General features: G+C 34.5%; 1 protein-coding gene across 4 annotated transcripts in view; it reads left to right on the forward strand.

Moving 5' to 3' along the window:
• Positions 1–22,955, forward strand: part of CTNNA3 (catenin alpha 3) — a 1,725,675-nt gene that overhangs the window by 1,211,183 nt on the left and 491,537 nt on the right. For all 4 annotated transcript variants that reach the window (XM_082424660.1, XM_082424659.1, XM_082424661.1 and 1 more), the window contains one exon: positions 4,692–4,848. In XM_082424660.1, the coding sequence (XP_082280786.1) occupies positions 4,692–4,848 (157 nt within the window). The remainder of the gene's footprint in view (positions 1–4,691; positions 4,849–22,955) is intronic.

Below are 22,955 nucleotides of genomic sequence, written 5' to 3' on the forward strand. Positions count from 1 at the left end.
TTCTTTTCTTTACATAATAACTTCAAACTCATAGTTTATTTTTCCTTTCAACTTTGGTTTGTTCTACTTCCTCATGGCCTTAACCCCATCAGCCCCTCTGGTTCTGATTTTACTAGATGGCTTCTATATATATGTATATATTTTTTTCATCTTTCATTTCCATTGCTAACTAAGTGTTTCTCTGTAAGTTCTAGTTCAGATTTTCAAAAGAGCTTTGACCAGCTCAACATTTTACATCATGCCCATGACCAATCACTGGTCAGCCTACAGATTGGATGTCCTTGAAGTGGGTGCCAGCCTATGATCTCAACAGTTTTGAAGAGGGAAAAACGTGATACCAAACTTGGCTCCCTATGGCTATCCTCTAAGAGTGGGCTAGGAGTAGAAAAATGTATTTTAGGGACGGTTTATGAATATGGCGATAACTATGATTAACATGCTTAGTATAGAAGCAAAGATGAACAAAACACAGTCCCTCCTATAAAGAGGCTCATATGGAGAAGATGTGTATAAACAATCACGCAATATGATAACTACTATTTAGTTATATGGACAAAGTACTTTTAAAACACCAAAGACAATTCAGGTTCCTGGGTATAGGGAAAGAGACAGGTTTCACAATATGAAATGACATTTCAACAGGTTTGTTAAAGAAATGTTTCCTCAGAAGGACCAGAGCAGGAAAGGGGTGGAGCAATGGTGTTGAAGCAGATTCAGTTGTAAGAACAAAGTCATGGAGGTGTGAAGATACATTATGTGGTCAGAAAATGGAGCTGAAGACAGTATGGCTAGAATGTAGGCTAAAATGAGGGAGATTATTACAGCAGACTGAAAATGGAGGTAAGGGCTAGCCTGTGGAGGCTTTTAGACTGTGAATTGGTGAAAAGGAATTTGGATTTTATCTTTAGTCAACTAGGATTCTATCAAAGATTATCAGGCAGGGTGGGACAGGATCCCTTGTGCATTTGAAAAATACATGTGTTTGTAGCAAGGAGAATGGCCTGGAGCCAATAGGGTCTGGAATTAGGAAACTATTTGGAAGACTATTAAAGTAGTCCTATTAAGATATAGTAAGTTCCTAAAGTTAAAGATACTATTTCAAAGGTGAACGAACTAATTAGCTGATTCTCAGGGTCAAGGGTGATTCTGACATGTACACACCTCAACCATAATCTAAAGAACGATGCTTCAGAAAGCAACATCATTCACTTCAGATTTAAGTCATCTTTAGTTACACATGAAGAGGATTTAAGAATAGTTCCCCCCACCTCTAGATATGTAGCTAGAATGTTAGGAGTATGACTCTGGGATGAAGATTTCTTCTGCCTTAAAGAGGGTTTGCACATCTTCTGAGTTTTGTCTGCTTTTAGATTTAAGCTAAATATCAGGAGAGTCAGGTAGGATAAATTTTCTTATAGTGTGCAGTGTTGAATCAGTAAATTGGATCAGCTGCAGAACTGGAAGTTTTCTTACAAAATATAGCCTGCCTTATATTCATGATTCCATATCCCCACTGAGGGATCTGCACAAGTACTTTATGCACAGAGTGTGAAGGCATAACTGTACACAACCACGTGTGTACAGTTGTTCAACTTCAGGGCAATGAAACACCAGAGACCAGAGCCTCTGCAGTGTACACAAACATACGTTGTAAGTCAATAGGTTAATAAAACTCTAAAACTAAAGTCCAGGAATACTGCAGAGTTGTTATTTCTAAAGGTAGTGTGTGTTTCCTTAAAATTCAATGTGTTCCTCTTTCATAAAAAAGAAATGAGAATATCAACATAATATTTTCAAGCAACTAATTTCTCTCCTTCTGTACGTCCAATAATTTGTTGAAAGTCATGTATGTAAGGTGCAGCCTTTAGGTTACTGAGTAGAAAAACATTACTTTTATTGTTGCCATTATATTTTGGTGAAATCTGAATTTTGTATCAAATATTCTGCTACACCAATTATTCCTGTTTTCCAAATTCAAAAGCCATTTTTAGTCCTCATTATTCTTGACATTTCTATGGCATTTGACCCTTTGAAAAGATTTTCTTCCTCATCTTGACTCTTCAATACCTTACTTTTCTACCTCCCCAATGATTCCTTCTCTCATCTTTATCACTTCCACTGTATCCTTTCCTCATACATACTGGTACTTTATATTGGAACACAAAGGTGAGTTCTTTCCTCCCTTTTTCCATTGCCTTCTTTGATTTCCTTACAACTTTATTACTATCTCCTCTCCCTCAGGAGGTGAGGTTTAGACTCTACCTTGCTTCTAGGTCATCACTGCACATGTTATTGCCTCTTCCTAAATGGGTATCACCTTATACTAATTTCCATTTATTTCTCAGATTTTAGTCCTTCGAAACATCTTTCCGTATGGAGCTGAATACCTCTCCCATGTGTTGTAAGGCACCTTCTGCTTGCCTTTACAATAACCCTACATTATAGCACTTACATATTGCCGTCGTTCTCAAACTGGGAGCCCCAGACCAGTAGCATCACTATCACCTGGGAATTTGTTAGAATGCAAATTCTCAGGCTCCAAAGCACATTAACTGAATCAGAAACTCCAGAGCACGGCTCAAGAATCCGTTTTAACAAGCCATCCAAGGGGATTCTGATAGAGGCTAAAGTTTGAGAATCACTGGTATGTTGCAGTTGCCTGGCTTTTGGCTTATTCCCCTTCTAGATTATGGGCTGTTTTAGAAATTATGATGGAATCTTCTTCACTGTGATGTCTTTAGTATTCCATGTAGAATCTGATGGCACTAATTTGTTTCAACGCATGAACAAATAAATGAGTAAATGGATGACACCTTTTTTATGAACTCCAGTTTCACATCTGTGATTGGCCACTATGTAATTTGTAGGGAGAGACGAGAGTCACTTCAGAGTCAACCTCTGTATTAGGAAAGTTGACATCTAATACCCTTCATCAGCAGTATCCTCCAAAACAGTTTCACACATCTGCTTCTACAACCCTGACTGACTTTTAAACTCTCTGATCTCTCATTTTCTATCAGTACTATAATCATTATCTTCATTAATCATGGAAAAACCTTAGTAATCACTTCCTTTAGAGAATAGCTTCATTTACTCTGAGTATACGACTAAAACATATTCACTGTAGAAAATCTGAAAAATGCAGTTACACACACAAAATCAAATAAAAAGCACTGGAAATCCCACCACTCTGAGAGAAACATTGTTATTTGTTGTATGGATTCATCTAACTTTTAGTTCTAGCATATTTGCTAGAAGCGGCATTCTATGAAGCTTGATGTGTTTTGTAATCTGCTGTTAACTACACTTTGGTGGATATATTTCCATGTCTTTAAGCATTGTTTTCCACAGATGTGTTAATGTCTGCATGATATTTTTGGCAATAATTGATCTGTCCACATCCTCCTTTAAATTATTGTAAGTCCTGTCAAAACTTTTTCGGTACGTCCACCCCTGCAGTCCAAGCTCTTTCTTATTCCTGTAACCTATTACAGTAGCCTCATTTGCCAAATGAAATTTTCTAAAGTGTGGTTCTGAGCAAATCACTCAAAAGTTTAAATGACGCTCCAGTACCTTCCAAATAAGGTCACAGTCCTGAGCAAGATGGTCAAGGCGGTCAAGGACTCGTTATGCATACCCAGAGTCTAGGTGAGCCTGCTCGCCATTCTCGTAGCATTTAGCCTGCTTTCTCACTTTTTGAATATTGCTACTTCTCTGTTCCACAATGCTTTCTCACCCATGCTGTCCACTTCAGTGTGAGGCCTTGCTAAAACTGCAAACTTCCTACCCCCACTACCATTCCGCCCCTTATCCCCCTTCTCTGCTCTGTTTTTCTCCTTATTTCTTACAACCATCGAAGAGACCATATATTTTACTTGTTTAACTTGCTATTGGCCTGCCTGCCCTAACTGAAATATAATCCCCATGAAGAAAATGATTTTTGCTTGTGTCTTGTTCACTGCCATATCCCTAAAACCAAGAACAGTGCTTGATACATTAAAAAAAAAAAAACAAAAAAACTCAGAATATATTTGAAATACTGAATGATGAGTGAATGCACAAACAAATGAATGAATGAATTAACAGGGAATATCTACTGGTAAAAATTTTCAAGTCCTCAAGAAAGTCAAAGCTTTTATTCCCGTGATTTGCATATAATGGGCACATTCACCACATAGTTGTGCAATGTGAATCCAAGTGACCAGTTAAATGTAAGCATTTCCTGGCTTTTCAAATAAATCATCATTTCCCCGCCCCCTTTAATATAGTTATATCTCTTCATTTTCCTGCACCTTTTTCTCAACCTTTTCTTAGAACTTCAGCTGAAGGTGATCTCTCTACTTTCTAAAGACCGTCTATCATTTTTGTAATTATGGCATGTATTGCATCCTGAACTGAGCTGGAGTTATATGGTGCCCTTCCCATTGAGTAGTATGCAAGCTCTTTACAGGCAGATACCAATTATCATTGTATCTCTTGCAGTTCTTAGTGCATTGATGCACAATAAACAGTTCTAAAATTAATTAAATTATTACCAAAAATAAAATTAAACTATTAGCAGAAGCAAAGAAAGAGTTACACATGAGGGCATAAATATATCTAATTTTTTTTTTTAAAAAGAATACCTGTCATAGGCACAATGGTAACTATTCTGAAAGAAATCACTATGTGAACGTTCTACATCTTTACAGATTATTAATGCTGCACTTGCTTTGGCTGCAAGACCCAAAAGTCAAGTGGTCAAAAAAACCATGGAAATGTACAGATGCACGTGGGAGAATCATATCCATGTCCTCACTGAAGCTGTAGATGACATTACAAGCATTGATGACTTCCTTGCTGTATCTGGTATGGTTTTATCTTTTAATTTCTATATTTGCTCTTGTAATTTTATGAAATAGCTCCGTTTTTCTTTCTCAAGATTGCTTTGGCTCTTCGGGGTCTTTTGTGTTTCCATACAAATTGTAATAGGATGATACTGAATGTAATTAATTTTATGAAATATTATGAGACTTTTTTCTAATGATAGCCTTTCTGAAGCAAAGTGCTGCTACATATGATCTACCCTAGGATAATGAGCCTCATGCCTTGTAACCCATACACCTCAACAATTTACACTGTCTCTAAAAGAAATTCCTATTCCTGGGCAAAGCATAATTGAAAATAGCATGTGGAAAATTTAGGCATTTCCTGCCTTTTCAAATAAATCATCATTGCCCCACCCCCTTTAATATAGTTATATCTCTTCACTTTACTGCACTTTTTTCCCAACCAGATTTTTCTCTACTCAGAAAAAAAAATGTATCTTAATGGGAAAACTCTTCATTGATTTGAGATATAATATGTACTTCAACTACCGCTGTATGTATTTGAATAGTGGTGATCTAAAGAATAAAATAAACAAGACTAAACATCTAACTACATCAATAACAGACAGGCTTGAGATTCCACATCAAATTCAGATAACTCTCTCATCATATATTAGAGTAGCATCCCACAAGATTGTGAAATTACTCTCATAATGCCATATTCTCAGAAGCATGACTCAGGTTTTGATTATACTGTTGTAACAGCAGAGAACTAAATACTTTTTAATTTTTTTATTCTCTTAAAAATTAAGCCTCTCACTAAAATAAATTACATATTTTTTTCTGAGAGAGAGATTTTCTTGGAACGTGATGATTCTTTTTATAAAATGCAATTTCTTATGAGTTTCTAACATATTTTATCTTTTTTAAAGTTTCCTGATTGTATTTTATCTACCCTATCAATTTAATTACTTTCATATATGTATGCTTTCTCATTGTGAGCAATATCCTGAAACCTGGTGTATTTTCATAATATACTAATGAAAAGAAAATATGCGCTAATTAACTACTTTAAGATTGTTTTATTTCTTTAGAGCTAAAACTTTGAAAATAATAGAAAATGAACAGGAGAAATATTAAAATCCCTTGATACCACTATTCAGAAATAACAACTACTAATATGTGATTTATTTCCAACCAGCATATATATATATATATATATATATATATATATATATATATGTGTGTGTGTGTGTGTGTGTGTGTGTGTGTGTGTGTTTTCAAATAATTGTGTAATTATGTATTGCCTTTTTACAGATAATAGTTGGCTGAATTTTCCCACATTATTATATTTTCTTCAAAAAATCATTCATTTATCTGTTCTCCTTTCATGAGCATTTAGATAAATTTTAACTACTATAAGCAACGCTATGTTAAGCATATTTCTGTCTGTTTGCTATCTTCTTAGTATAGACTTCGCAGTGTGAATCCAATCAACATCTTATGTTGGGTCAGTCTTCTGTAATTTAGTTGTTATATGCCAGGTTCTGATTTTTAGTTGGTTCTTTTGGTTACAAGGCAAACCTACTCACACTAGTCAATGTAAAAGCAGTTTATTATAATTAAGCTGATGGCAGAATAGGGAGAATCTCCTGAACGTGTAAGACTAGGAGCCATAACTGGCCAGGCCTTCTGTGATTAGAGCTGTGGGGAGCTTGGGATCTCAGCAACTCTGTGGGTCCTCAGAGCAGAAGCTCACGATTTTCCTTTTAGTGCTGGATTAATCTGAGTCTGTTACTTTCTGTGAAAAACCATAGTACTTAAGAGCCTGCATGTAACAGAAAACTCATATGAAAGTTGCTTAAATCACAAAAACCTTTAATTATCTCATGTAACTAGATGTTTAAGATAGTTGATTCTAGACTTACTGGCCATAGCACACCAGAGGACTTGGATAGGAATAGTCCCTGTATGTGGGGAGGAGTATCTTATCACTAACATTTTTTTGGAACGGCCAGTACAGGGTAATAATAAAAAGTGGATTAATATTTAATGTGTTTCATTATTGTTTTTAAATTCTCTACAAACAGTGCACTCCATTATTTTCTATACCTGGTGTGGACTGTTTATCAAAATGAATTTTGATAAAAGTGTATTGAATATCAACTATGTACCAGGCAGTATGCTGGGAAGTGGAGCAGGATGCAGAGAAGGACAAGGCACAACGTTTGCTTCCAGGGAACTCAAATGTGTGCAGCTAATGCTGCTGGAGTGTCAGGGTATTGAGGGGAGCATTGTTAAGGAGATACTGGTTGAACTGAATTATTGAAATAACATTTTTCAATTTCATTTTTTTTTGCATGTTTAAATGAGTGGGAGATGGTCTTTTTATTGCCTATAAGTTTGCTAGAGTATGTTAGAAAATGAGAGAGTGTGAAGAATATAGAAACACTGAAGGAAAAGAACAAAAAATAAGTAAAAACCCTCCATAAGGAATGATTCTTGGTTAGTATATGTACTTGCCATATACTATACTGGAATAGTCTTTAATTAATCTGTTATACTGGACTGTCTTTGACAAATTCCTTAATTTTTTTCTATGTTCCACTGCACTTAGAAACATTAAGAGATTATTTTTTTTCAGGGGAATAGATGACAATTATGAATTATATATAGAGTCTTCCAAGTTGCTACATAGCTTCCAAAATAGAGATGAATACTCAAATTATGCATAATAGAATTTTAAGAGTAAATCTGGTTTGGACCAAAAGTTCTTGGTTTGTTTCAATATCAAATCAGCCCAATGTTTCTCTGAGGGACACGTTCTATTAGCAATGCTTAGGTTATCTGTAGTTCCAAGACAGTGGTGACCCCTCAGTCTACATCTAACACTGAGTGGCATGAACTACAAAGTCAAATATTGAAAGAGAGAAAAGCATGTGAAAGTGCATGGTGGGTTTGAGGGACAGCAAGTTGGCCAGTATTACAGGAACAGAGGGTACATCTGGATTGGTACTGGACTCAGAAAGTCAACAGATAACACTATATAAAGGCCTGAACATTTTTAGGAAAATATAAACTGTCTAAAAATTTAAATGGTAGCTTCATCAATACTTCAGAAAACTAACTCCAGATGCTGAAAAACATTCTTATAGAAGTAGATAGTGAGTGCTAAATAATGCTTTAATTGCTCTTAGAAGTGAAAATAAAAGTAAGCCCAATATAAAGCAGGTGTTCCCTCACTCTCTCCACCCCTCCTCCAAGAAATTAAAACATAAGACTGACACACACATACAAGATATAACAATAGGAAGCTGAGGTGAGAGCCAGTTTGATGACTTAAACCTAGCTCAGGCTGAAAAACCCAGGTGTGCATTTACGAAGAAAAGAAGCTCCTCCTCATCAGAATAGTTCAGTGATGACTTGCAGCCAGGATATTCTATGCCAGTGGCTAAAATCAGGAGAGAGTCTTGTTGTGGTTGTAGGTTTTTTCCTCTGAGTCCTCTGTGATTATATTTTCATGTGATGTTCTATGGCTCAGTCATTGTAGAGACTCCAGAAATATTATACACACAGCTTTTCATAAGTCATGGAACAACAGGGAGAAAGCGTGCATTCAAAAGTGACTGAGTAAGCTCCCCCAAAGTAATCCATTATTGCTCTATTGATAATTATGTTTTGAATTAGTACCTGTACTTACATGACTGAAGAGTAGTTTGGGCATATGAACTGGAATTTAACATGCATCATTCCAGGTAAAAACAGGCAAGTTCACTCAAGATGCTCTTATTTGAATGAACAGTAAATACACAGCAGGACTGTTGTTCGAATATTATGAACTATGATCTTCAGAAAAGCTATAATTAGAAGTTCATTTCTGACTTTGTCAAAATCAGTCAGATTTGAGAATTTTTACCAGAACTTTAAGGTAGAGCTGTAGTAATCATCAATAATCTTACTGACATAATAAATATCACTAATAAATAGATCTTTTTTTTTTTTACATCTTTATTGAAGTATAATTGCCTTACAATGGTGTGTTAGCTTCTGCTTTATAACAAAGTGAATCAGTTATACATATACAATATGTTCCCATTTCTCTTCCCTCTTGCATCTCCCTCCCTCCCACCCTCCCCATCCCACCCCTCTAGGTGGTCACAAAGCACCGAGCCGATCTCCCTGTGCTATGCGGCTGCTTCCCACTAGGTATCTATTTTACATTTGGTAGTGTATATATGTCCATGACACTCTCTTACCCTGTCACATCTCACCCCACCCCCTCTCCATATCCTCAAGTCCATTCTCTAGTAGGTCTGTGTCTTTATTCCCGTCTTGCCACTAGGTTCTTCATGGCCTTTTTTTTTTTTTTTTCCTTAGATTCCATATATATGTGTTAGCATACTGTATTTGTTTTTCTCTTTCTGACTTACTTCACTCTGTATGACAGACTCTAACTCCATCCACCTCATTACAAATACCTCCATTTCATTTCTTTTTATGGCTGAGTAATATTCCATTGTATATATGTGCCACATCTTCTTTATCCATTCATCTGTCGATGGACATTTAGGTTGCTTCCATGTCCTGGCTATTGTAAATAGAGCTGCAATGAACATTTTGGTACGTGACTCTTTTTGAACTATGGTTTTCTCAAGGTATATGCCCAGTAGTGGGATTGCTGGGTCGTAGATAGATCTTTAATAAAGGATTTCCTTAAAATTGTCTCAGTGAGTGTATGAAGTTATTAATAGCCATACTATTTGCCATAGTCAGATATATTGACAGAAACTTTTAACAAAAACAGAGAGTCAAAGTGAGTCTCATAATTTCATTCATACTTAGTTATTTCTGGGCAGTGTTTCAACTCCAAGCACATGCATTTGATCAGTGTAATATGGATGATTTAAAATCCTAATTTGGTGAATCCTGTGGACACTTTATAGGTCAGACAAGGGATTAGCTGGAAGGTTTATTTTTGTCATATGATACCCACTCTCCCCACCCCCGGCCCACCACACCTGCTAATGAGTCCAAGAGGTGCTCTTGAGCATTCTGAAAAACCAAAGACTTCAGCTAGAGATGAAGGGTTTTTTAGGCAAGAAAAGCAGGGTGATCCTTCCCTGTATGCTCTCCAAAGGTCTTCCTCTGGACCTAGAAAGAAGCATGCCTCCTGCTACCCAGGTGGGTGCAGATACAAGACTGGAAAATATGAAGTCATGTATCTGAGCTTTCAAATTTGTGTTGGCATAGACTTATGGACCTTGATAGCATCCTAGGGGATTTTTTAACAAAGCAATAAAAACTTCCACTTACAGAGTGGCTCCAGAGCCTGTGCTGTGAACACTTTATGTATATTGGAGAAAAGCAGCCAAGAATTACCTTTTTACAAAGCATATATCATTATCATTAAAATGTCACCACTAAAAGAACTCTTATAGATTAGACATGAAAATAGATTTTCTCTCTAGAATCTATGGAAAGCATAGAAAGAGAAGAGTCTGTTAGGAGTAGGTTAACTATGCTTAAGATTGACAAGTCTGCCAGATCCTACCAGATCTATGATCTTCAGGAAATAAATTAACCTCTGACTCATTAAATGCCCTCCTCTAAAATGCTAATAATTATATCATTTTGCTATGGTCTGAATGTGTCTCCCCAAAATTCATATCCAACGTGAAAATATTAGGACGTGGGGCCTTTGGGAGGTCCTTAGGTCATGAGACTGGAGTCCTCATGAATTAAATTAGTGTTCTCATACAAGAGACCCTACAGAGTTCCCTAGCCCCTTCCACCACTGTGAGGTTACAGTGAAAGGCACTGGATGTGAAGCAGGAATAGGGCTTTTACCAGCATGTGACCATTCTGGTGCCTTGATTTTAGACTTCCCAGCCTCCAGAAGAGTGAGAAGTAAATTTCTGTTGTTTTTGTGCTACCCAGTCTATGTTATTTTGTTATAGTAGCCCAAATGAACTGACACATTTATTCAGTTATTTAACAAATACTTACTGAGCACGCATTAAGTGATAGAATGTTTTAAATCCTGGAAATAGAATAGTCAATAGAACAGACAAAACTCCCCGCCTTCTTAGAGTACATATTCTTGCATGATTAAAAAAATTAAAATAATATATTTTAAATGATTTGAAGAGTGTCTGGGACATAGTAAGTTGCCCATTATAAGATAACCATTATTACTAACACCATTGGCAGGCCATTGTTAAAATTTAAACCAGATATGAGAAAGAAAAGTCTTTTTAAAGGAGCTATCTTTGTTAAACCTATCCCAAAAGTTAGTACTTTATAGTTTATCAGAATAACTGAAGAATTATCTTAAAAACTATGGTGTATAACTATCAGATGTCAGGACAGTAAAAATTTATGATAATGTCAAATATGAGACAAGATATAGTAAAATGAGAATTCTCATATACAGCTTCTGGGAAGTAAATTTTTATAATCTCTTTGAAGAACAAAACAATAATATGTGGACCTGGATTATTTTGCCACAAATATCTTTCTATATTATTGGAGAACTTGTACATATATTCATAAAGAAGACATATATAAGTATGATCATTATGGATTTTTTTAAATAATAAAACTTGAAAGTAATATAAACACCCATCAGTAGAAGAATGAATAAATAGCAGCAAACGTAGTAGTTAAAACAAATAAACTTGTTTCACATGCTAATAGGACAGCTTTTAAAAAGCAATGTTAAAAATAAATAAATAAAAAATAAAAAGCAATGTTAAGTAATTAGCAAGTTTTAGGCAATAGGAACAGTAGGACTAGCCATAGAAGTCATACAAAACAAATACTTAAGAGTGAATAACTCTGGAGAAAGAAGAGTTGGATGGCACTGAAAAAGAGTACCTATGGGACTTTGATTTTATTTGTAATGCTTTATTCTTAAAGATAATATCAACAAAATCTGATGAAAAAATAGCCTCTATTATTATTGAGGCAGATAGATTATTTTCTGTATTTTATTATGACTTCTACTTTTCTTAAATTTAAAAAAATAATTTATTGGAGTGTAGTTGATTTACAATGTTGTGTTAGTTTCAGGTATACAGTGAAGTGAATCGGTTATACAGGTACATATATCTAACTCTTTTTTAGATTTTTTTCCCATATAGATCATTACAGAGTATTGAGTAGAGTTCCCTGTGCTATACAGTAGGTCCTTACAAGTTATCTGTTTTGTATATAGTAGTGTGTATATGTCAATCCCAATCTCCCAATTTATCTCTCCCTCCTTTCCCCTGGTAGCCATAAGTTTGTTTTCTACATCTGTGACTCTATTTCTGTTTTGTAAATAAGTTCATTTGTACCATTTTTTTAGATTCCATGTATAAGTGATATCATATGATAGTTGTCTTTCTCTGTCTGACTTCACTCAGTATGACAATCTCTAGGTCCACCCATGTTGCTACAAATGGCATTATTTCATTCTTTTTTATGGCTGAGTCATATTCCATTGTATATACATACCACATCTTCTTTATCCACTCCTATCTTGATGGGCATTTATGTTGCTTCCATGTCTTGGCTATTGTAAATAGTGCTGCAATGAACATTGGGATGCATGTATATTTTAGAATTATGGTTTTCTCAGGACATATGCCCAGGAGTGGGATTGCTGGATCATATGGTAGTTCTATATTTAGCTTTTTAAGGGACCTTTATGTTCCTTAAACCATAATGTTCTCCATAATGGTTGTACCAATTTACATTCCCACCAACAGTGTAGGAGGGTTCCGTTTTCTCCACACCCTCTCCAGCATTTATGGTTTGTAGATTTTTGTTCTTATGGGTGTGAGGTGATACTTTGTTGTAGTTTTGATTTGCATTTCTCTAATAATTAGTCATGTTGAGCATCTTTTCATGTGGTTTTGGCCATCTGTATGTCTTCTTTAGAGAAATGTCTATTTAGATCTTCTGCCTATTTTTTGATTGGGTTGTTTATATTTTGATATTGAGCTGCATGAACTGTTTGTATATTTTAGACATAATCACTTGTCAGTTGCTTCATTTGAAAATAATTTCTCCCATTCTGTGGGTTGTCTTTTCATTTTGTTGATGGTTTTCTTTGCTGTGCAAAAGCTTTGAAATCTTTTGCATTTCTATACACTAACAACGAAAGATCAGAAAGTGAAATTAAGGAAACAAATCTATTTACCATCGCATCAAAAAGAATAAAATACCTAAGAATTAACCTACCTAAGGAGGCAAAAGACCTGTACTCTGAAAGCTATAAAATGCTGATGAAAGAAATCAAAGATGACACAAACAGACCAATATTCCATGTTCTTGGATTGGAGGAATCAATGTTGTCAAAATGACTATACTATGGAAAGCAATCTACAGATTCAATGCAATACCTATCAAATTACCAATGGCATTTTTCACAGGATTAGAACAAAAAATGTTACAGTTTGTATAGAAACACAAAAGACCCCAAATAGCCAGAGCAATCTTGAGAAACAAAAACGGAGCTGGAGGAATCAGGCTCCCTGACTTCAGACTATACTACAAAGCTACAGTACTCAAAACAGTATGGTACTGGCACAAAAACAAAAATCTAGATCAATGGAACAGGATAGAAGGTCCAGAGATAAACCCATGCACCTATGGTCAACTAATCTATGACACAGGAGGCAAGAATATACAATGGAGAAAAGATAGTCCCTTCAATAAGTGGTGCTGGGAAAACTGACAGCTACATGTCAAAGAATGAAATTAGAACACTCTCTAACACCACACACAAAAATAAACTCAAAATGGATTAAAGACCTAAATGTAAGGCCAGATAGTATAAAACTCTTAGAGGAAAACATAGGCAGAATGCTCTCTGACATAAGTCACAGTAATAGCTTTTTTGACCCACATCCTAGAGTAATGAAAATAAAACAAAAATAAACAAATAGGACCTAATTGAAATCTTAAACTTTTATAGTAAAAGAGAGCGAACAGGAGAAGTAAATATCAATGTGCAAAAATAGGTGGCATGGTGGATTGTGTGCCTGGTGTAACAGAGAAATCTTCCCAGGCCACCCATATCAGCACCTGAAACTCACCAAATAATGCTGATCATCCAGTATTATGGAACTTGATTGTGAATCTCTGTAATACATTTTAAGAAAATGCTTCGTGAATGTGAAAAATATCTAAAACTTTATCACCCAGGGTCAATCTCTGATGGAATAATATTTTGTGAGATTTTATGTTATTTTTTACCCTTATTTTGTGGATAAGGGTGGGGAAAGGATGGCTAGATTTTTAAAAATATTTTTATTGTGAAACATTTCAAGCATCCATAAAAGACTAGAATATGTAGAATGATAAACAATGTAATCTTACCGTAAAGCTTTACAAACCTTAACCCTTGTCACATTTGTTATTACATGCATAATTAAAGTCCTCTGTGTAACTTTCCTAAGATTTTATAATTTTCCCTTTGCTAAGTATTTTGATGAAAGCCCTTGCCTCCTAATAAGCATATCTGCATGACAGACAGTTTCCTTCTATTGGATTACGAGATCTAAGGCATCAAAATAACCAAAACCTGCCTCAGGCAATAGAATTTTCTCACTTTGGGTATATAAAACTCAAAGCTAAAGCTGAAAAGTTTCCCACAGGGACATGTCAACAAGATTTAAATGATATTCTGTGCTACCATCTTATTAGCAATCTTGATGGTAAGTAATGGAGGAATGAATGTTCTTGTAGCAAGCACCCAATGAATACTTTGGTATTGGTAAGTTAATCATTTATTGTGTCAGTTAGCAAATACTTATTGATCAGTTTCTATTCACCCAAGAGATACAGTGGTATCATTGGACTTATTCACAGAGGATCTGTAGTCTAATAGAGGAAACAAGCCCTCAGATGCCAATTACAGTGTGGTAAAATTGTTGGGAAAAACACCAAGGCTATCTTTCTATAAGGAAAGGAACCATATGACAGCCAGACTTTGAAACCTCATCCTTTTTTATTGTTACTTGAATATGTGATCACTCTTTCATATTGGCATTTAGTAGCTTATTATAAGGGCTTACAGGATTTAATTCAAAGAAGATTCAGAGCATAATCCAAGTTCACTATAATGTTATTTCATTCATCTCTATAATAATTACAGATGTACAGTAACCAATTTTCAACCTGGTTCTCTATAACAATTTTTAAAACATATAATTAGCAGGAATTTACAAATAAATTAAGAGTTTACATCCATTTATAGATAATTTTACAAGTGCTTGTTTCCTTTCTATATCATAGATTTTCTTGTATGGAATCAGTTGCTCTGAGATTTCAAGTTTTCATGATACAAGTACAGTACCTGTTAAATAATAATTTTAGGTTATGACTTTTTAAAAATTTTATTGGAGTATAGTTGATTTACAATGTTGTATTAGTTTCAGGTGTACAGAAAAGTTATTCAGTTATACATATACATATATTCATTCTTTTTCAGATTCTGTACGCATATAGGTTATTACAGAATATTGAGTAGAGTTCCCTGTGCTGTCCTTGTTGTTTATCTATTCCATATGTAGTAGTGTGTGTATGTTAATCCCAAGCTCCCAATTCATCCCTCTCCACCATGTTTCCCCTTTGGTAATAACTACAAGTTTGTTTTTGAAACCTGTGAGTCTGTTTCTGTTTTGTAAATAAGTTCATTTGTATCATTTTTAAAATTATATTCCACATATGAGTGATATCATATGGTGTTTGTCTTTCTCTGTCTGACTTAACTTCACTTAGTATGACAATCTCTAGGTCCATCCATGTTGCTGCAACTGGCATTAGTTCATTCTTTTTTATGGCTGAGGAATATTCCATAGTATATATATACCACAGCTTCTTTATCCACTCCTCTGTCAATGGACATTTAGTTTGCCTCCATGTCCTGGCTATTGTAAATAGTGCTGTAATGAACATTGGGGTGCATGTATCTTTTTGAAGTATGGTTTTCTCTGGATAAATGCCCAGGTGTGGGATTCCTGGATCATATCGTAGTTCTATTTTTAGTTTCTTTAAGGAACCTCCATACTGTTCTCCATAGTGGCTGTATCAATTTACATTCCCACCAACAGTGTAGGAGGGTTCCCTTTTCTCCACACCCTCTCCAGCATTTAATGTTTGTAGACTTTTTGATCATGGTCATTCTGACTGGTGTGAGGTGGTACCTCACAGTAGTTTTGATTTGCATTTCCTTAATAATTAGTGACGTCGAGCATCTTTTCTTGTGTTTTTTGGCCATCAGATTATGACTATTAAAAATCTAAATGAACAACAACAAAAAACATTGATAAGACTTGAAATCACCAGAACTCTAACACTTAATTGTAATATATTATTTTTAAATATTCAGTGCCATGCAAACCAACTGCCACACAACTTCCCATAGCCTTTTCAATTTAGTCAATTTCAGGAAATTTCATATGTAGATTAAATTTTGTTTTTTTGGATACAGTACTAATACTGTAAAATGATCATTGGAGGAATGAAAAACATGTGCTTTTTTGTGTATCTAAATAATTCAACATTTTATAGCCCCATTTAAATTCCCATGGCATTATTCGATGTCTTCTTGAAAATTTGCATCCACCATCTTGATGGTGATTTATATAGTTTATGTTTTCATAATAAATTGTATATAAATTCTCTCCACCTAACTATTCAACTTTGTGACTCTACTCTTCTTTGTGAACTGGGTTATAAAATCTAGTTATTTGAAAATTTTAAGTTATCATAAACCATTGCATTTTTAGTTAACATCATTTTCAAAGTATAAAAACCTGCTAAGGAACAATGGTAACTTATTCTAAAACTATAGCTTTATGATGGTTTTATTAGTTTTTGTCTATCATATTTAACAAAAAAAAGTGTGGTGGCTGTATTAATTAAAAGTACTTTTATTAAGGCATGATATACATTTACACTGTCAGTGTTTAAATAAATGAATTTATAATTGTTTGCATTAATATTTATACAGTTTAAATAGCTGTTCCATAGTGTGTGTGCATGTGCTTATTTTGGTGCATGTTTTTTTTAACTTCTGTTTTTCTTAAGAAATGCTATTATTAATATGTGTGTACTCATTTAGGCCAAGAACTCTAAGAGTTCCATAGATATTTCTATTTATTGCTCCCCCTAGAATGAATTTGGCTAGTATAATCAAATTTAATGTATAGAGACCTGTCACAGAGAATTCCTGAATTGCTCAAATTCTCTAATACAATAAATAATAATAATGTTACTTTCAGGTACCTTTTAATCACGTCAGATTATCTCCTATTAAAAATTATTTTTGCAAAATAGCTTTTGGCTATTTTTTTAAATGTTAAAATATGAAGGTCATGTTTAGGCCATAATTCAGAGTTTTTCCATCTGGAACTTTCTTGAATCAAAGAGATAGATGTACCTAACTCTTAAGCCTAACTTTCGATTTGTTACTCATTCAGCTTTTGAGTCAAATAATTATCAGAAGCTCAAGTCCCTTCCTCTATAAATCTTTGGTTGTCCATGTGGACACAGCTGGACAATTTTGTATGATCATGATAAAGCAAAATAAATATGCCTTTGAGCTAGACTAAATATGGTTTGGCTGGGAATATGAGACTCTTTCTTCCCTCATCAGAATTTAGTGAGATTCTGAAAAATGTAAAGGTAAACAAAAACTTCCAAAAGCAACACCACTCAAAACATCAGATTAGTAAAAAATTAAGTCAAAGAAAGAGAAGCAACCACACACCATGGATGTGTGCAGATTGTTAGGTTTTCCTTCATTTCAGTGCCTTATACAGTGTTTGATATACAGGAGATACTTAACAAACATTAGTTTAACTAAATCTGTTTTACTTAATAAACTCTCATTTGATTTCTACAGAAGTAATCTCCCAGTGATCTGGGGCAGATTTTACTCTGTTTATGTTTCAGAGCCTCCCAACACAGGCTTTAGAGCAAAGCCAGATTGTATAAGTAGCATAACTACTTTAGGCAACTGCAAAAATTAAGCATAGCTATGCAAAGTGAGTTTTTGGGGTTTTTTTGGTATAGTACTGTATCCAAATCAAGGCTTTGCCTAGCTATATAATTGTACAGAATGATCACTCTGTACCTTTCACCAGTGTAAAAGATGAAGCTCATTTCCTGCAGTGCTAAAGGTTTATGTGCCAAGATCTTTATTTCCTAATGTAAAATCTGAGTACTTTAATTTTGTTTTTGTAATTCACTGAACTTAAATTTTTTTCTGCTTATTTAGGGACTAACAAGTGATATGAAATGCGGAATTCATATGTCTTTCAAACATTTTATGACACTAAGCTAAATAATTGCCATGATAATAGACAAGAGAACTTTAATGTGCCTTTGGAAAAATATCTGTGAGCAAAATGAAAATCCTGTACTTTACCAGATTTTTAATGTCACATGGATGAGTGCTATTGAATTGTAGTTTTAAGTAGTAAGTAAAAATTCATTTTATCTGCCAGTGACATATGTAAGAAGTTATAAGGAAGCACAGATTTATTATGAATTTCATTGAAAGTTCAGCATTTTTCTCCTCTGATAATATAAAAGGGTATTTTGTGAGGTTCCTTACTACTCTCATCTGCTTTTTAAATAAAATCAATTAAAATTGAGAATATTTCTTTGTTATTGTCAGAAATATTACTTATTTAGCAAACAGGACTAAGAGTAGTGTGTTGGGCAAATGAACATAGGTTCCACTCACTGGTAATAAAATATCACAAATATACTTTTTTTTTTACTCAGATAGTGACACTTTATAACAGGAAAGAATTTAAAATACTGTTGCATCACATAAATTTGGGAACTGACCCTCAGAACAAAGAGCTATAGGCATAGGTTTTTGATATATAGATTTCTTACAAGGATAATCCAATTGCTGTTGGACTTGTATTATCCATTTCTTCTGGTGTGCAGTGGGTACAATTCTATTTCTCTCCGTATTCTATTTCTTTTAAAAAATGTCCACAAGTGCAAATGATATGTGGGAATTAAAATGATATGTTTAATTTGCCTGTGATATATTTTACATAGAACACTGAAGAAAATATGATTTCATACTGCTGCTTTTGCTATCAGCAACCAAATGACCTTTATCATCTTAAACATATAATATATGTCAATCAGAGTAAGGTTTGATTATTAAAAGAAAAATTAGCCCTACACAGTGCCTATTCTAATCATGTCATTTTCTGCCCTTTTCACCATTTTCATCTCAAGTCTGCTGAAATCCTGTCCTTAGAAAACCTTCATCTTTTAAACTTTTTCCTCCTTTAAACCTTTCTGTGCTCCTTCATAATTTTGAATTCGTGCTATAACTTTTACCACTTTCTGCCTTATGTTACTGTTACTTTTATGTTTTTCTCTATTATTTTAGAAGTCCCAGAGGGTGGGAATGCTACTGTTGTCGGGTGAGTTGAGTTCCCCAAAATTTACACATTGAAGCCATAACCCCCAGTACCTCAGAATATATGGAGACAGGGTCTTTAAAGATGTAAATAAGTTAAAATGAGGTCATTAGGATGAGCCCTAATCCAGTATGACCAGTGTCTTTATAAGAAGAGGAAATTAGGACATAGGCATATACAGAGGGAGAAGACCAGGTGAAGACATAGGGAGAAGGCAGCTATCTACAAGCCAAGGAGAGGCATTAGAAGGAGCAAACCCTGGCCACACCTTGATCTTGGTCTTGCAGCCTCCAGACTGAGAAAATAAATCTCTGTTGCTGAAGCCACCTAGTCTGTGATATTGTGTTACAGCAGCCCTAAAAAATAATACAGCTGTTATTTATGTATGTTTCCAGACCATTTAGCACAGTATCTTGTATCCAGTAGTATCTCGATAAAGGTCATTAAAGTGATTTCTTACATAGTTTATTCACTGTGAGCTAAAGTTTTGTTTCAGTGAAGTAGAGAAGCACTGAGGCAATTTCCTCTTTGACCCCTAACATTGAAGAAGTAAATGGAAACCGTGCTTCAGTGATCCAGCCTTACTTTCCAACATTTTTCTTTATTGTCCAAAACTGAATTTACTTTTGGCAGTCGAGGACCTCTGAAATTCTGTAAGGATCTTCTGATTTGTCCAACGGCTTACTTAATTAAATTCCGGTATGGATCATATGATAACGTTTGTACCTTTGTTTCTTAATTATTACAGTAAGAAAACTAGTGATTATGACATTTAATCAAATTAGAAATCACTTCATTATCATACTTTATGTAGATGTACCATTTTAAAATATAGCTTTATTAGTGTATTTTTATTTTGAACACTAGATGGTAAAATAATTTCCTTATGACTAACCCACCATATTATGCCATGGATTGAAAAGAATCAAGATTCGTGTTACGGTTTTAGCATGATTGTCACGGTAGATATGGTGATGCTAAAAACTGTTTCCTTAGAAGTTTAGTGAAAGGTTTTCATTATGACATATATGACATATGACATATATGGCTTAGCTAAGTGTCCAATTAACTGAAGGAGAATGTGAAAATGATATAGAAAATAAAGGGAAAAAATCAAAAGATTTCTTTTTATGTATCACTCTATGCTATCTACTTGTTAGGAAATTTTCTTAGATTGCTGTCATTACTGCCTGGTGGAAATAGTTTTAATACATGAGCTAAACAAAAATGACTCCTAGTGTATTTTTCCTTTTATAATGAAGCTTAGCTGAATTTCCCAATTATATAGGCACTTTTATATCCTGTTAATGATTAATGAGATGTAAGGAATCACAGCTATGTCGTTAATTCCTGCATTGATCTCTGTATCTCCAGATACTAATGAAATATTATGTAAACAGAAGCTTTTTGTTTTTATCCTTAACTATAGTCTCTTTAAACTTGTCCCATTGATCACATCAAATTCAAGTTTAAATCATGGCTTTTTAAAATACATTCTGATATCAACTTTCCTCATAGTCATTAATCGTATTCTTAATATAATTTGGTTTCTCTTTTATCCTCATGGGAAGTGATCCTCCAGTGTGATGGTTAAGGTGGTGGGGTGGAAAAAGAACTCTGAGAGTTTATGGGCAGGCCAGGAATAATTTTTATCATCCTGAGTCATAGTGATAATATGCATGTGCTATCCTATTGTGGTCAATATGTTAATATACCAAAAAGTAGACATAGTTTAATTGGAAGCTAATGGGGTATGGCATGGCAAATATTTGCTACAGATTGGTGAACTGGTGATGCACCATGGTATGGAAGCACCATTCATGCCTTCTCCTCTGCTTTTGTCATTCAGCACACAACGCAGGATAGCTCCCTCATTCCTCATCTTGCAAAGAACATCACTGTTTATCATGAGCCCTTTCTCACTTACCAGTTACATAGATTTGAGCAGATTGCTTAATATCCTTTGTTTCCTTATTCTGTAAAATGACAATAATAATTCCTACCTCATGGATAATTTTTGAAGCTAAATAGACAATGGCTGTGAAAGTGTATAGCAGAGTAATTGTGGCACAGAGTCCTCTCAACAGTATTGGTTGACTCTAAATTAAAGTTACTTAAAAATGAATGTCTTGAGCCTTCCTCCCTTCTGGAAATAAGATTTGTTACATTTCCTGTTGCTTAACCTTCCAGTCTCTCAACAATTCTATGTCTGACAGGATAATTTATTTTTTTTTTCTGCCTCCTATTCCATTGCTTCTACCTATCTTAAGAAAGAGTTTGGGAATATATCAATATTACTCTAGGTGGCCTGTTACCCAAGGTCACAGTTCTATGTTCATTTAAGTGTAAACCATAGAAATAAGCTTGTGACTATTTTCAGTATGAATAGAAGGAAAATGAATCATAAATTTTAAAGGATATTTATGATACTGAAGTTTTTAGCATGTTCCCCACACTCTGGAAGTGAATGGAATAACCAGTATCAAATACCCTGGAATACCATGTGGCAATATCTGCTTCATACTGCTTTATTGTCCAGTCGGTTAATTGGAACTAGTTTTCCTTTTCTTTCATTTTTAAATGCTCATTTAATTTAATATTTAGAGATTGTATTGGGCATTGAATTGTGTTTCCAGCTCTCTGTGGAAGAACTTCTCACATTAATAATAGTATAGTATTTATAGCCAAAACCCAAGGAAAAAATGTAAAAGGACCAGGTTGATTTAAAAGTTCGCAAACACTTAGACTTCCAAAGGAATTAAATGACAGGGAGATGCAAATTACTGCTTTCTTTACATTTTGAGCATTTTGGTGGGAAGAGCAGATGGATACGGTTTAGGAGGATTTTTACAGCTCTTATGTTTTAGAAGACTATTAAGGGCTCTGTCATTGCATTGCCATTGTTGCAAAACATCCATCTCTTTGGTCTGTCCTTCATTGTGGTTTTGCAAAAGAAGTGAACCTGACATTATAAAGCTACTTTATATAGTGCAGCACACTGAATTATTATTAATTGAAGGAGAAAACATGCTTAGGGTAGAACATTAGTTCCCTGTTTTATAATTATATCACCATTGATCTTTTAATTGTTCCAGAGGAGTATTTTATCTCCTTGCCTCATTCTTGTCTCCTTATTCTTAGTAAATTTGATCTAGCAATTAGTAGTGTTCTCACTATATTTCCCTAAAGAAAATCTTTGCTTTTCAGTACAGTTTGGTATGTTCACAGTAGTTTTCAATTCCTTTTTTTAACACAAGTCATAAAAGCCTTTTCATGTCAAACAAGAACATGGAAGGGATAAACCCAACTGCTTAGGCCAGATGGTGAAAATCAGACGACAGGGAAAAAAATCACAGAGCCATTCAACTCCTTTTTTGCTTCTGCCTTTTCTATCAATGAAAATGATCTTTAAACTAGATATGGGGTATAACAAACATGAGTAAAGGGATCGAAGCCCAATTGGTGGTATAATAAAAGTACCTGGCTGCTGTAAATTGTATCAAGCCTCTAGGCTAGACAAATCATATCCCAGAATTCTGAGGGAACTGGCAGATGTTGACGTAGAACTACTTTCAGTAATTTTTTTTAAAACATCTTTATTGGAGTATAATTGCTTTACAATGGTGTGTTAGTTTCTGCTTTATAACAAAGTGAATCAGCTATACATATACGTACATCCCCATATCTCCTCCCTCTTGTG

Source organism: Balaenoptera physalus (assembly GCF_965194825.1).
Source record: "Balaenoptera physalus genome assembly, chromosome: 14".
Lineage (NCBI taxonomy): Eukaryota > Metazoa > Chordata > Mammalia > Artiodactyla > Balaenopteridae > Balaenoptera > Balaenoptera physalus.